General features: G+C 33.0%; 1 protein-coding gene across 1 annotated transcript in view; it reads left to right on the forward strand.

Annotated features, from left to right (window-relative positions):
- Positions 1-212: 212 nt before the first annotated feature.
- The window catches only part of LOC121132362 (uncharacterized), a 60,271-nt gene continuing 42,977 nt past the window's right edge, over positions 213-17,506 (forward strand). The window contains exon 1 of the mRNA XM_071886660.1: positions 213-366. Within this exon, the coding sequence (XP_071742761.1) occupies positions 331-366 (36 nt within the window). The 5' untranslated portion in view covers positions 213-330. The remainder of the gene's footprint in view (positions 367-17,506) is intronic.

Below are 17,506 nucleotides of genomic sequence, written 5' to 3' on the forward strand. Positions count from 1 at the left end.
GAGCAATTTGGGACGGGAATGCTATTTATTTGTCTTTTTAATGTGTGATTATTTTTGAACAAAGACTCCAAATGGAATTACGAACTGGATTATTACAAAATAACACCTTTAAAAAAGTGATTAAAAGAGAGGAAAGTCACGCAACCTGGGTCCAACAATCAATTATAGTGTTTTTTTTTTGGGACAATTGCCTTTAGTTATTGAAATCAAGTGTATAATAAAATACATGAATCATACTCCCCACTTAAGTGTTTAAACAGTTGTACTTACTTGTAGGTACTATGTTTTTTGACAGTTTTAAAATGATGTGGATTTTAAGTGGAATGATAGATGTCACAACGAAGTGAAACATTTGGAACATGCAGAGTAGGCCATCGTTTTTTTTTAAACTTTTTTTGTATTGACTACTGTTACCCCAAAGATTTAACAAATTTTATTACACGATCCACAGTCCACATTTTCTGAAGTCTAATATTTTAATAACTATTTCATACATTTTGACTTGCTCGTAAATATCACTTTAAATGCTAAACATATTTGTATGATCTCAAAACACGGAGAAAAATTCTTTTTTGAAATCAATTTTAACAATAATTCAGATTATCAAGAGAATAACATTTGTTATTATTATAGATAAAAGATTACAATTTCATTTCGATAAACACTTTGATGAAATAATTATTACTTTTAACGAATTTTAAGTACATAAAATGTACCCATTAAGTTAAATAAGGTTGATTTTGTGATATAAAGAATAATAGCACATATTCTTACATTTGTAGCAACGCATGTACCTTAAATAGAACAAAGGGAAATAAGATAAGCTACAGAATGACTTAAAGGCGAACAAATTAATCAAATGTACGAAAGTTAATAAAAAATACAAGGTTATACCATAACGTGTTTACGACTGATGTTTGACTTCGAACACGCTTTTAATAGTGACGTCATAGTGTATACGTAGTTGCGTGTTTTGTTTACATTTTCAATCGTATAAAAAAAGAAACAGTCTACATTCTTGATTTTACAATTTGACAAGGTCTTCATTTGATTAAAAAATATTAAAACACATTAAGGAACTTCCAAGTCGTAGTGAAGCATTTGAAGCTAAGTCTCAGTTTCTACAGAGGATCACTTTGCCATAGTGGACTACAGAGAAGGACGAAGAAGATTGTTGGATTTCACTGAAATCCGTTTAGGAAAATTAAATTGAAGGATTATTAGTTATTCTCTGTTAAGTCTTCACCCTTGTCATCATCAATTCTATATTTCAATCCAAGAACAATACATTCAATCCATATATACTGTAATTACTTATAAGTTATTTGTATTGACTGGCATTTATAAAATAGAAATTGCATGATGAAGACTCCATGGAGAATGTGTGGAGTTCAATCTATCAAAAGGTCGTGTTACTTCGTCACTCCCAGCATTAAAGAATAGGTCATTGTGATAAAGTGCAACATAATCACATATACTAGGGATCATGAATTTAAAAAATAAATAATGTGCATTGTTATGTAATGATTTAATTAAACTTGTGTATCTTAAAACGAATACTTTCTTGAAATAGAACTGAGTAATCCATAGTCAAACAGTTCCCATATTGACTCTTTCTGGATTTGACACAAAAAGAAAACTTCGCTCCCAATAGCATTACAGTTATGTTAAAGAAGAACTCTTTTACTTGGGAAAGAATGTTGGCCATCCAATTTCCGAGGAATCGATTGACACGGTTTTTAGACTTAGCTAGAACACAGGTGCTCACATTTCGAAAGTTTATTGTTTAAAATTAAATAATGAGCCTCAAAAAAAAAATTATAATTTCCGTCTCTATTTTTTAACGAGTATCCGAAATCGATCTATGACCTCTATGACATTAGGATGGAAGTGGATTCGTCCAAAATATCTTATTCTTGAAAAAAAGTACTCAATATATTCTTGATTTAAACAAGATGTCAATATATATTGAAGGCCAATTTCATTATTTATATATTGATACAAGGATATCAAAGATTTTGAAGAAATAAAACACCACTTCACCATTTTTATTTCTCTTAATTTGCTTCATTGTTCCAATCACATTGATCATGCTTTAGAAAACATCCTTTTGTTTATCCAAATTTACTCCTTAGGCACATACAAAGTACTTTTTTGATATTGGTATGGAGCTTCATCTTATCAAAGCACAAGACAGCTATTTAGAGTTTCGTTAGATTTGATTTGTTGAGCGATACTTTTAATAATAATTCACTGTTTGACGGTTGTTAACGGAAGTAGACCATTGGATTGAATGTAACGATAGGCGTTTGAGGAAAACGACTTCAGTATCAGTTCTTTAACAAAATTTTCCTCAATCCATTTTCCAAACCTCTTCCACTGATAATGACTTTACATTGAGATCTAGTAAATCTCTTTTCCAGTTCTCCTTTCATCGCTTCCTTAAAATTAGATTTGGATTTTAATAATCTATATTCCGATTGAAGGAGTTTCCTTTTTTCGTGTAAATCTGTATTCTGTTTCCTTTGTGACTCGAGTTCTAGAATGAGTGGATCTTTTCTGCTATTAAAAGGCCTAATAATTTGTATAATCCGGGATACACATGCTTGATTAGATGCGTCAAGCTGTCCTAACACAAGTGTTTCCATTGATTTTATGTTGGGTTTGGATGATTTGTCTAATGTCTCCAAATATATTTCATTAGAATCTTTTTCAAAATGGTATACTATCTTAATTCATTTCGTTTTCCTTGGAGCTTGCTCAAATCTTTCTCCAGGTATGAGACCTCTGGAAGGGATAGCATCTTCTTTCAATTTCCTTTTTTAAAGTTGTCTCAGCAATTCACCTTTTAAATCCCTTTTATAAGCATTTTCCTCAAAATGATTCTCACTAATTCTAGGGTATTTTCCTAAAGGATCCTTTCGATGACAAGCACTTTCCCATTTTTTCCTCCTTGAGGGATCCTTTGGAAGATGATGATATGTTATATTGTAAAGAGAATCACAAATGGTAACTGCACAGCTGACAGTTTCATTACGTGAATACATTATACTTTTTCTGAATTGCGATTAAGTATTATCACCATAATAATAATAATCAGTTAGTAATAATATATTTATTGTAAAATGTAAATAACATATAATATTATACTCCAAGGATACCAAACTTCTCTCTCTTGGGCCACAACGTAGTCCCAGTTCTTAATTTTGGCCTTATGTGAATTTGTATTTGGTACCCTTTCTATTCACTATGACGTCAAAATCTCCTTCTCTTGCCCAGCAGTCGGTACGATTCATCAAATTGAAAATTCTAGCAAGCCCAATTACATGATGGTCTAACCTTGAATTTTTATTAACCTTCAAATGTACCAAACCTTCATACAAAATTGAAAAATCACTAATAATTCCAACTAAGTATATTTTAACAAACACAACAAGTTGCAACTATTCTGAAGGATGTTCTAAAAACAAGGTGAAAAGTTCCGACAACAAAATCTATTTTAATGAGAATTGGGGGAGATTTTTCAAAAAGGAAAATCAAAAAAAATTAAATACGATCAAAGCCTTGAATGTCAAGGAGCTCTGAGTATGATAGTCAATTTTCAGAATCAGGTTAGAAGTTAAACAATAAAGGATTTGTGTCCCCTAATATCGACAAAGTGTTAATTTCATGGTAGTTATTGAGGGACTTTTGTATGATCATACGACCCTCAATTAACTTCAAATAACATACCAACATATATAAAAAAAATCTCAAGATGTGAAGTTCATTTTTTATTTTATTGAAAAAATTCCCAAATTTAAATTAGTGAAAAAATTGAAAAACTGTAAGTTCGCAAATTTTGCAAAAAAAAAAAAAGAATAGAATTTGGATATTTCCATTATAAAGAAAAACACTTTCAAATTCCGTATTTTTTTGTACCTGCAGTAAAAAAAAAGTTATAAACAGTATTTTTTTTTGTAGAAATCTACCATTTCACTAACGAAAGGCTCAGCCGATTTTACTAAAAACTAAGCGTAAAACGGAAAGAATAATTTCCATTTTTCCTACTACACGAATTTAAAAATAAAATCAAAAATCAATGATCATTGTTTATTTAACTGTTCATACTTTCGTTTCTTTTTCGATTGTTTCTCTTCTTATTTTACTACTCTCCTCGTAAAAAGTTCCACAAGTAAGGAGCTCCCTTCTAAAACATAACTGGATCTTGACAGTAAGAGGCTGCATATTTCAGACAACAACTTTTACACGAACTCCTGCTGAATTTTAATATTTTTTTTAAGTAATTGTCCCGGGCCAGTCTGTTGGGGGATGAATAATGATAGTATATATATTCATGAGTCAATTTAGCAACATACTTTATTTTAACTTTTTGAATTCAAAATTTTTTGAAATGAATTTATCATGCTCAAAAATTATGTAATGAACAGGAAAAGTATACACAATTCCAAGCCTATCACAGTGTCATTTTTTAGAAATGAAAATGAATAGCTACGCTTTTAATAAACTATTATTAACCAATATAAGAATGTACAGGATAAACAAGGTAAATACGGAATAACTTTAACAGCTAATTATGACTCTTGTATAGGTTACGTGATAAAATTTTTATTATTTGTGACAAGCTAAAGGTGTTTGCTATTGAATTTAATAACAAGGTTTTTTTAGTATCTCGTCGTTTAAGTATGGAAAAAGTCAGTAGAATATCTATCATTGAAGCTCGCCACGCGGGACACTCTGCTTAGGAGATCATTTCCTTCTTCAAATATCCAAAATCAACTGTTTATGACGTGATTGAGGCCTTGGATGAGGAGGAAAAGACTGAGAGAGCAGCTCATTCGACAAGATCTGATAAAATCTGGACTAAAAGGGTCATAGCTGGCTTGAAACGATTTGACACGCATCCAGACACGTCAATTGCTAAGCTGGCGAAGGACCGTAACGTGATCAATACCACCATCAAAAATGGCATCAGGATTGACCTGGGTTACTTTTCGAGGGTCAGAGCCTCAAAGTATCTGCTAACAGAGCAGAATCAGGGACACAGAATCAACAAAGGTAAAATTCTTAGTAACAAAATAAAGTACAAAGGTGGTTATTTGCGTTTTGTTATTTTTTTCAGACGAGAAAATCTTTCCTATTGACGCCAACCATAACCGTAGAACTGATAGATGGATCTGTTTGGACCCTGATGATTTCCAGCCAGTTATGAAAATAAAAAAATCCGGCTTCGGTTATGGTCCTGGTGGTCATCAGTACGGAAGGACAAGTTATCCCCCACTTCTTCCAACAGGGCCAGAAGGAGACCAATGAGGCTTACAAGGGCGTTCTCAAGGCCGTGGTCATCCCATGGATGAATGAAGTCACTGATGGGAAGCCATATACATTCCAGTAAGACTCAGCACCTGCTCATAAGGCCAAGATTGTCCAAGAGTTATTAGGACAATATGTCCCGGATTGTTGGCCTCCATTATATTGGCCAGCCAACAGCCCGCATCTCAATCCATGTGATTTTACTTGTAGGGCAGGGTGGAGAGGATCGCCTTTATAATAATCTCGCCTCATTTAAGGCCTTGAAGGCCTAAATCGTCCATACAATGAAGGACAGGGATCCGCATAAAGTTTCAAGGCATGCAAGGCATTCAGGTGCCATGTAGAGATCGGGATCGAGAACAAAGGCTTGTCTCATAATTAGCCATTAAAGTTATTCTGGGTTTACCTTGTCCAACCCGTATATATATAACACTAACGATATATAAAATTATGTTTGAAATGCATTTATTACTAATTAAGAATGCTACCAATAACTTCATTCCATAAAAAAGAGTTATTAATATTAATAAATATTACTAATGAATAATTTACTTACAATTTCCGAGACATAATTATATAAAGGATATTGAGACTGAAAGGATTGAAACAATCGTCAAACAGGTAAACTCCGGTATTTCCGATGCTAAAATGCATGAATATTTATTTTTAAACACATATTAACCCAATAATTCTTGCAGTTCATCCTTTTATATATATTTTTTTGATAATGAAGCCTATTTTCTGATTTGTTCCTCCTGGGCAACGTTATGAGAGAAAGGGTTAAATAAATATAAGTTTTGCATTTTATAAGTTACGGAGAAATAATATGACTGTGATAATCTGGAAATGCTTAAGAGATAAGTAGCGGTTGTCTAACGCCCTTCTTTCGGTTTCTACCAAATAATTGGGGCCTTTTTTTTTTTATATTTTACTTTAATTGGTCAGATGGAGTGGAACTGATTAAGTATAATTAACCATTATATTATTACAATTACTCAATCTAACCTTGCAAATATCTTTTAAGTACTATACATTAAGTGCTTCTCTTCGAAAAACATCGAGACGCTAACTTAGATACATTGAGTTCAAGAGAATAAGCTCCTCAGAGTGCGTTCTCTATTTAGCTACGTCGTTCCATAACTCACCGTTATTTCTGTTTACGTTTTGAGGAAAAGTTGCGTGATTTATAAGGCTGGACGTACAAGAGACCACAAGGAGAGTGAGTGTTTGATACAAATGGCACTATTGATTAATGTTTATGTTTAAAAAAAATCAGCTTCCTTTGATACTAAGATTTTTGTACATAGAATATGATGTGTTCCCGCTTTATAATTAATATTTCTATATTATAGATCTTAAAACATTGAGATCTCTTCAATTTCTTCCCTTAAAGTTGCCAACATTATAATATGTATATTATAGGACGAGAAATCAAAAACTAATAACCATGACTGTTTTTATTTTTCCAATGTTTCATCCATTTCTATAAAAAATACTTCAAAATAACTAAAATGATTAATAATTAATAGAAAATATGACAGCTTTAAATAATAAAAGAGGGATTCACACTTTCTCATTGGAATGATTCTGTACTTCTTCTGGAATTATTTGAACCAAATTAGTGTTTTTTAAGAAGCTTTGTAAAATTGGGTTGTCAAGTAGGAACCATATTCCTTTATTAAAATATCCAATTGATATGAAGTAAAAAGCAGGTGACATTTCAGCGGCTCCAAAGGCCTCGTGTATCCATCCATTTATTTTTATTTTATATATATTAGTCTTTATTTGATTTAATTATTACCTAAATGTGACTATTATTCGGTCATTAATCACTAGGTGAAGTTAAAAATAACCACAATTTGTTTTAAATATTGATATTCAGCTTGTTTAGCATTTTCACAATTTGATCCTCTTCGCCAAAATCTCCTCCACCCTCACAAACAAAGGGGGTCGTCTTCTTGCACTTTTTGGACCATATAAAGGTTTCTTCCAAAATGCAGAATGTTCTCGTCCTACAATCCCAACGATAAAAAAATGTTCTCAGAACCAAATAAAATTATTCTAAAATAATGTTTGTTTTTAAAATTTGTCATCCAAGGTCCATCCTCTTGTAAAATACGTAGAAGCCTTTTAGAAAAGATCTTTGCAATTATTATTTTTAGAAAATTGAGCCCAAAACTGCCCAGGCTTTTAGGAAGATTCAATTTTTTAATATTTTATAGAGGAAATATTTTTAATTAAGACCTATGTTAATATCAGCTACCTGTTTCATGATTTTGGAGGGAACTTTCTACATTTATAAAAACATTAGTGCAGAGAAAATATTATAATTATACTTTTATATATTACGCAATTTTAAATCTATTTACACCCAATATTGGCGATAATTCTTCTTTTAGCAACCACACACGACTTATTAAAACTGATTACAAAAAAAGGAAATCGACGAAGCTCATGGACAACGCACTCGGGTGAAATTATTTTCTTGAACTTAATGTGTGTATGTTCGCGCTCAGGGGATTCCTAGAGAAAGAAAAATACTTTATGTATATGGATTTCACCAAAAAAAGAAGAAGATTCTTAGGTTAGATGGAGTAAATGTAATACTATAACGTTAACATAGACATAATCAGTGCAACTCTGCATAACCAATTAAAGGAAAAAGAAGAAAGAACTCACACGTCAACCGTTTTTCCTTTTCTGATAGCTGTACCTTTTTTTTCTTTACACACATCCCTATCCCTTCCTTATATATTGCATAATACTTTAAATGGAATATAAGTTCAGGAGGAACATTGACTTGTGGGCTTGGTCCTCACAACTCTGGTCCACTTTAAAGCAGACACTGTGATAACCAAAAAAATGTGCAAAATATAAGTCAACCAAACAACAGTTAAGAACGTCTGACTTCGACAACTTTATAAATAGATATCTAAAAATATTACTTTCGGTTTGTAACAAAAAAATTTAAAAAAATCCTTCGTTCACCGTGTGGATACTCTTTTTTGAATGTTGCAAAGATTTTATGAAGACCGTCAAAGTCTTATCAAAGATAACACAGTCCTAAATGATTATTTTCCCTCTGAGTATTTAATTAGAAGCATTGTTTACGAACTTTAAACACTCACTTGACCGAAATTTAGTATAAAACTATTTTGTTCTTTCTTTGGTAATCTGAAACTCTAATCCAAAAATGATCTGTTGTTATATCAAGTACATAGCCTCTTATTCATGTGTTAGATTGATTTAAAATGAAATTATATTAATTTTCTATTTGATATCCTTAAATGTGGATTGTATTGTAATAAACATATAACAAAAAAAAGTCAATAAAGATTCTACAAAATAAACCAATCAAATGATTTAATAATACTGACTACATTTCTTAATGTAATTGGTGCAAATATCCAGTTAAAAGTTTCTATTCCTAATTAGCATGGAATGGAATAATCAACATGTGGAATTCGTCTAATATGGGATCAACGTATTTTACTTATATTAGTGTGTAAACAAAGCGACAGAGAGTGGCGCCGTCTTGCGGAAGATTAATACAACTCCCTAAATGATAATGTTATTCAATATAATACAAAAGTATTTTACCTACATCTTAAGCTACAGACAGTCACACCACCTTGCAGATAATATATTTTTTTCTTTTTGCTCATTTTTTTAATGTTCCTTTAATAGGTCAGATGGGGGTGCACTGATTAAGTATCAGAAAACATTATAGTATTCCAATTATTCAATTGGTCCTAGGAATTGTCTTTGAAGTATATATATATTAAGTCCTTCTCTAGGAACGATCGGGGCGTGAAACTACGCACATTGATTTCAAGAGAATAATTTCTTCCGAGTGCGGTTTCCATTTAGCTGTGACGTTCCATTTGCTCATGCCCTATTGTAAGGATTTTTTAATATTTTGATCTCTATTTATCAAGGTTTTTATTCATAGAGCGGACGGCCATTCCAGGGTTGAGAGCTAAATTATCGTACTTCAAATATAAAATTACATAATTCAGCTGGGAAACTCCATTTTTCATTATGAATAATATTGTTTTCTAAATTTTTCAATAAAATAGATCTAAGATGCAATATACAGGGGATCACCTCTATTTAGCAATCAATAAAACAAAACAAAACAAAATATTTTCTCTTCAACTAATAACACAATTTTAGTAATAAACAATCCTGAAAGAAAAGTGAATCCAAAAAAATATTATAATTCAATATAATCGCCTTCACTAACGGTGTCAACTTGACCTCAAGAACCGCAGCAGGTCTTGATGAGAGTCTTCTTTGGCAGATTCTGGAATCCCTTCCGTATCCTGGAGATCAGCTTGCATTTTGGTTTGCAGGATAACCTTTTGGTGTCTTGCTCAATTGCAGCTCACACTAAAAGTCCATGCCGTTGGGATATGCTGAGCTTGGAGGACAAACACTTGATCCAACAATGTAAAAAAAAATATCACTTCATCTTATGATCCACATACCTTTCTGTTGATTCATCATCACCTGCAGACTCTTCTAGTACCTTCCTGGCTCTCCAGACAAAGGACTTGTCCAGATCTAAGAAGTTTGAAATCTCGACAATCCCTCTTCCGGCAAGAATCTCAATAAGGACACTCAGTCGTTTCCACGATGATGAAATAAATACTTTCTTGATCAATGTCATTTTTGTCCGCCGATTAGTTTGTGGTAACCACTGCCAAGTTACGACCTCGTGTGGGGGTTGTGATAGAGGATGGAGGCGCCCATATTGAATAGTTATTGCCGAGATTGATAGCTAAAAATATTTTCTATAGCATTTCTCCTTATAATTTTCCAATTAAAAGTTATTAAGGTTTTGGTTTTGCTTCTTGATCGTTGAAAATTTCCTTGTCGCAATCTGTAGATTATAACAATATCTATAATCATTAATTAATGTAAAATAAGGATTAATGATGTATTTTAATCTTTATTCACGAAAAAAAAGAACTTTTGTATCTTTTAAAACATGAACTAGATGTGTTCCCTAAAGAAGAGGTTATAGGGAAAGAAAATTTTGCATAGGTTATGTCAAATCCTAAATTTTCCAAATTTGTCGTAATCGAAATTCGAAAAAAGTTGAAAGACAAACCGACCTAATAAAGAGCTCTAACATTGATCTACAAATATTTCAGCTGTTTTCACTTTTCAGACATTAGCTTTTAGAGATAAAATCATTTCATGGCACTATAGTATTTAAAGGTCAACCATCTCAATATATATATTTACATATTTATATACATATTTAAGGTTGACCATGAAAAAACAATCCAAATACCTCTTGAATAATAAAATGTGATGGAAAATGTGTTTCCTTTCCTTTGTTAGGGATTGTCCTGAAGGAAAAAATGTACATGTATTTTGATGTCGTTTCTTTTATTGTATCACGCAACCTTTCCTCCCAAAAGAAGTATAAAAAATGCCCAAAAGTATCTGGTAGTTAGATAGATAAGTCAATCATACCAACTGCAATTAATCTCTTAGTTACTCATTTCTGTCATTATCCAGGAGTGTCTGCAGCATCATAAAATAAATATATATACATATTTTTTTTTTTTTTTTGGGGGGTTTGGATTTTTTTTTTTAAATCCACAGCTGGTCATGAAAAAAATTAATTTGGAAATAAATAAATTTTAAATAAATAATTTTTTCAGAAAATTTAAAAATTTTTAGGGGATAAATTTGAAAAATTTATGTAACTCTACGGGCAAACTACCCTCAGCGATGCTTTCATCTCTGTAACCTGTCCAAATAGTACTTGATGTTTTCTCTGCAAAATCATAATTTTCACAAGACACTTCTTGGCTCAATTACTCTGAGTTTGATTGACTTAGACGAGTCAAATTTTAACACAACAAGCCTTGGATGTGTTTAACTTTTATTTACGAGTAATGCCATCTACATATCGTTTTGCTGATGGGGAGAACCTCAAGGGCAAACCCAAGAGTGCAAGGCCCACCATAGTGAAGCCGGAAGACATCATCGAGGCTTTTAAGGTCAACCCAACGATGAAGATGTCAGAATACGCCAAGAAGAAGAAGGTGCAACGGTCTACTGTGGCAAGGCCATCCGAAAGGCAGGAGTAAGGTCGCTTAGAAGAATTGAGAGGCAACTCTTGTCCCAACGTCAAAAACAACTCCGTCTTCAGCGATGTCAACAATTCTTGAATTATCTGAAGTACAACAGCAACTGGATAATTTTTTATCTCTGAGGAAACGACCTTTACTGTTGACCCCATCAATAACAAGGAAGATGATCGGGTAGTATGCATTTGAAAGCATCAGGACAGTCACCAAGATCAAATATCTATCATCTGTTATAATGTTGGGAGTTGTAGCATAAACTAGAGAAGAAATGCTTCCCACTGGGTTTCCTAATGGATATCGCTTACCCGAGGCCGACTACTTGATAGTATTGAAGGAAAATGTGGTTCCATAGATCACTTAGACTATGAAGAAGTCCAACAATGCCACGTATGTATTTCAGCAGGACGGTGCTCCGACCCATAGTGATAATATTGTACAAGAGTGGATTGTTAGCTACATGAATTTCTGGTCCAAGAACCTTTGGCCCCCTCAGAGCCCCGATTTTTATTCACTGGATTACTCCATTTGGTGGCAAATTGAGAAGAAGGCCTGCAAAGTCCACCAACCGAATATTAATGACCTGAAGACCTGTGTTAACCACTAGTGGAGGATCATGGACTACGCTGCCATAGTGTGCAAGGGGTTCTGGAGGCGATCATTGAGGCTGATGATGGCCAGATTCATAATCAATGTGTAATGTTATAGTTAAAAATATTATAAAATAAAATTTAGTATATAGAACATCATCTTGATCAATTATGAGTATTTTAATGACTACGTATGTTAGAGGCAGGTCTCAGTACTTTTTCTACAGCAGGTAGGGTTCAAGACAATCCCAAACAGTATCCTCATAACCCATACTTATAATATTATTATTTCTTTGAACATGTTTTCACATAATTTATTCTTCTTTTTTGTTTTAAAAGTGTTTATTGAAATCCTCTACACAACAATGGATTCTTATAGTTATATACTTATAATGTATAGATGTCAGCTATAATTAGGATCAAAGTTCAACTTGGGTGAAATTCTGGGATATCTTTTTATTTCTACCCCAACATAGGAAATGGAATTTTTATGGTTACCTATTGAAAATATTATGATATTCTTGTATATACTTGCTATGGTCGGGCTTTAAAAATATCAAAATAATACTTTTATTGTTAATTGATAATCAATGTGCTATAATTAATCACTCCCCCATTATAAGAGCCCGTCTATTATAAGTGATGATAGTTTTATGATTCAATGACTCCAATAAATATATTATATAAATAAGGTCCAATAGAATTGTCGCATCAGACTTGATCATGAGCTCTTGACAGACGTCAATCATAATCCTGATTTTCTCAAAGGGGTCATAAAGGATGAGGAATCATAGTTACATGGTTATGATATCAAAAGACCTATAAAAGGACGAAGATTTGCTACGGTTGAGGAGATAAAAACTGCATTGCTGGAAGAGCTCAAGGCTATAACGAAAAGTACTTGTGAGAAGTGCTTCAAGGATTGGAAAAGCGTTGGTACAAGTGTATTGCATCTAAGGGGGATTACTTTGAATGGGACAACATATATATCGATGAATACGTAAATACTTTTTCCTAAACATACCTCGTAGAATAGCTCTAATGATAATTTTGTGTGGGGGTAATATTGGGTAATGTATAGACATGTGATGAAAATGGAGGATATGATCCAATTCCGGTAAAAAAATTAATGGCATTTGATTCACACGCTCCCGCCAGGATTATTGGGTAGTACATGTCGTTCATGTCATAAAACTAAACTTAGGCTAATAATTCCAAGATCAAATGCATTTATTTTATTATCGTAATTAAATCAGTTTCGCCGTTGTATTAGATATACTCCCCACCCGTTGAGAATCTCTAGATGACAGTGTCCCTGATAAATGATCAGTAAGTTAAGTAGTTTGTTAATATAAAAAAACTGCCTTTAAAAATTAGAAAAGGATAAACAGTTTTTCACAATTTTATGTTCGTTTTAAAATCTTTTAATGTTCTTATCAAATATGTTCTATTTTTATTTACAACAATATTAGGTTAAGTAAAAAGTTCGGATTGTTTTTCGCTAGATGTACTTAGTGGGATAATACGATTAATACTTTGGATTAAATTAAGGTTAAAGTATGCTTAAAACTTTAGCATACACTTAAAAAGTACATTTACAGTTTTGTGTTTGGTGAAGCCAGTTGTTACTGTGTTCCAAAATGTAGGTAAAAAAGAGAAAATTCGATGCATTCTGCATTGGTTAAAGGTTAAAAGGCATTGCTGTTTGTGAATCCAATACAGTATCAATTGCAAAAGCAAAGTATTGGTTCCAACGATTATATTCTGTTAATATGGACGTCGTAGATGACTCACGATCTGTTATGTAAATCATCGAAAATGTCCATAAAGTAATGGAAATCGTCGAGTTGGACCGGTATGTGAGTACTTATTACATTACCCAGGAGTTTAAGATTAGCCAGAAGCCCGTTTGGAAGCATTTGCATAAGGCTGGTCTTGAGAAGAAGGTCGATGTATGGGTGTCAGAAGAGTTAGTTGACGCAAAAAAACCCTTTTGGATCGAACTGAGGTTTGTGACTCTTTGCTGAAACGTAACGAAATCAATCCATTTTTGAAGTTAATGGTAACTGACGATGAAAAATGGGTCTCTTTCCAGAACAACAGCCTATAAAGGTCGTAACCAAAGCAAAAGGAAGCGGCTTAAACGATCGCTAAGCCCGAATTAAGTGCCAAGAAGGTTATACTTTGTGTTTGTTGAGATTGGAAAGGAATTATCCACTTTGAGCTACTCCCATCGGGCAAAATGCTAAAATCCGACTTATATTGTCAAAAACTGACTAGATTGAAGGGTTTGATGGATCAGAAGCTCCTACAGCTTGGATGGGAGGTTCTATCACACACTCCGTATAGTCCAGATCTGTCATCAAGCAATTATCATCTTTTCTAGCATTTGCAAAATTTTCTTGATGGTACAAAATAGACTTAAAGAGAGGCTTTTGAAAATGAGGTGGACAAGATTTTTACCAATTGGAACGAAGTATTCTCCAATTGCGGAACTATGAAATTCCCTTCAAAATGGGCAAAATTTATCCAACAGAACGGCGTATATTTGATCTAAATCGGATCATTCTAACTATTTCAATTTTATTTTAAAAATAAAGAGAAAAAAACGCTTAGACTAGTTAACTTCACCTATAATATGAATATTTATTTATTTCGACCAGCGGCGAATAGAAAAGACTAAAATATATTAAAATGTGACAATGCAGAGGAAAAAAAACAAAAAAAGAATTTACTAAAAATCGCTTGAAGTCAGCTTCACTTCCCTGGCGAAAACAAAAAGGTATTGTGTTCCAAAGAATAATAGATCTATAATAGAAACTATGCTTAAAAATCTTTGGTTTTGGTAGGTAGATATTGTTTTGAGTGGAGAGTCTCGTTATGTGGAACAGATAGCCTTTATTTAGCATCCGGATTGGGGGAGATAGGTTAATCTTTTTGCTTAAAATTCGGTGTAGGATAATCATATATCTAATTGCAGGTCTATGAGTCAAATTGATGAAGCCCAGTCTTTTGATTTTGCATTCGTAGTTCTCGTTATCTCCCAATGAAGGAAAAAATGACACAAACCTGACTTGTACCTCTTTTAATGAATCAATCAAATAGTTTCTTGAAGGATTCCAGATCTCATATCCGTACATTGAATTCGGAAGGGCATAAAGCTTATATAGTTTCAGGATAAACAAAGGGTCACGAGTTTTGAACCTTCTTATAATAATTCCCAGATTTCGATTAACCTTCTTTATAATGTATTGTATATGCCTCTTTAATTTCAAATCACGAGAAATGTAGATTCCTAATTCCAAGTAATAATCTACCACCATGTAGAAGGTTCTCCTCTTTAAAGTAGTAATTAATTATCCCTTTAAAATTTGCCCAAATATATTTTCTAATTCTAAAATATCATTGTTGTTAGTTTTATTATAACACTCACCTTCCTTTTGAGCAAAAAGAGAAAAAAAGCAAAAAATAAGTTGGTAGTTAGCCAATTCTACCCGACTATGAAACTATTATGCAATAATACATAGTTTTGAACAACATCCAAATCAACTTTTCAACATTCAGAAATCTGATTAAAGGAAAAGGAAAAGAAACATCCACAGCCGATAGCTAAATACCCGGGATTTTTTTGTGTCTGTGAAATCATGTAACAAAGTGCTGAACGCCATATGTATTGTAAATCACTAAACCTTTATAAAATAGGTAGGTTTTTTAGGTTATCGCATCCAAAAGTCCATAGAGTTAAGGATGATTCTTGATAATATGTTACTGTTAGTACCAGAGGGCTCTGTATATGAGTTTTAATAATCAACATTCAACAGGTAGTGCATGAGCAAATATATCCAAAGAAGTGAAAGATTATTTAAGAGAAGTAACATCCAATTGGTTATCCCTGAAATAGATAGTGCCGGTTGTGAACTACAGGCTAATGAAAGAGTGGAATATAAAAGAAAATGTATCCCTATGTCTTTTGATTCGATACAACAGCATCAAATATTGGAGTTGATTAAGGAGCATGTCTTCTAATTGAAAAAGTTCTCGAGATACCTTTTAACTATTTAGCCTGAAAACCTCATATTTGAAAATGAATAATTAAATATGCATGGCTGCCTATTTATGATAAGAGTACAAGTCCAGAATATCCGATGTTCATGGAACTTTAAAAAATAAGTAACCAATCTGTATTCGGTATTTGGATGACTGTTGACCTTCGCCTCGATATGCACCAAAAAGGTGAAGTCCTGGGGGTTTGCATCAGGGCTGTATGAGGCCAAAAGTGGTTGGGCCAGAATTGAATATTGTTCATCAACCATTCCTGTGCCTTTTTTGAGGTGTGTGCGGGCGCACAATCTTGCTGGAAACCCATATTTCCATAAGGATAGTTTCCCTGCAACTACGGCAAAAGGTTATCCTCCAAGGCAGTCGCATAGTCAGACCCTGTACCCGACCGGGAACCACACACTATGGGGTGCCTTGTCGTCCGAGTCCACGGATATGTTGGGGGCAGGGTGTATTGTGGTACTAAGTATACTCATTGATTCATCTATGTCTCTAATGCTAAAGTAATTGTTATTCTAACTGTTCCTAGCGGAGTCGACGGTCCAGGTCTTCTCGTCGCTGGAGAGGATGACCCTTTTGGCTTGGACCTTCTTGAGGTCATTCAAAAGAGTCTTGCAATCTGCCATCGCTGATGTCAAAATTAGCTTCTTCACCCTCAGAATGATGGACCATCTCGTACAATCTACTTATTCAAGTTACAACTTGTACGCAACATTTATTTTAAAAAGAGTAAGATATATGTAGGTGATTCTTTTGTTATTTCGTTCTCTGGTTATTAATGTTTATAGGACGTTTTTGTTTTTTTTTATAAAAAGTTATGTTGTTTTTAATTAGTTTGATATTGGCTACATTATATATTTTTCCTTATATTTGTTTTCAGATATTTTTAGTGTTTGATGTGTCTTCATTCCAATTTGATTGTTAAAGGGGGAAAAAAGAATGGAGGTGGATCGTACCCCAAACAAAAAAAAAAAAAAAACTTCAAGCTGGTGTGACAGTTTCTATGTGTTAGGGGGCGCAACATAAATAAATTAAAAAGGGGTATAGGGGTCATCGTTAACTTTATTCTATAACGCAACCTTTCTTCCAAAAAGAAACAGAAAAAAGGTCAAAAATCATCTCTTAGTTCGCCAAATAACTCAATCATACAAATTGATATTTATCACTAAAATAACAATAAAGGACTCAAATGAGTCCTTAAGTAATCCGAGGCTATCATTTTCATATTATTAATCCATAACTTTTAAAAATAATTACATATATCACACAATTACCTTTATTCCATCACGCAACCTTTCATACAAAAGAAACAGAACCATTATCTGAAATCGTCTGGTAGTTATCTAAATAAGTCAATCACACCAATTATTATTGATCTTGTAAGTACTCCTTGACTATCGTTGACATATTATTATTAGATAATTTTTAAAATGAATG

The sequence above is a fragment of the Lepeophtheirus salmonis genome, chromosome 2 (genome assembly GCF_016086655.4).
Source record: "Lepeophtheirus salmonis chromosome 2, UVic_Lsal_1.4, whole genome shotgun sequence".
NCBI classification, from domain to species: domain Eukaryota; kingdom Metazoa; phylum Arthropoda; class Copepoda; order Siphonostomatoida; family Caligidae; genus Lepeophtheirus; species Lepeophtheirus salmonis.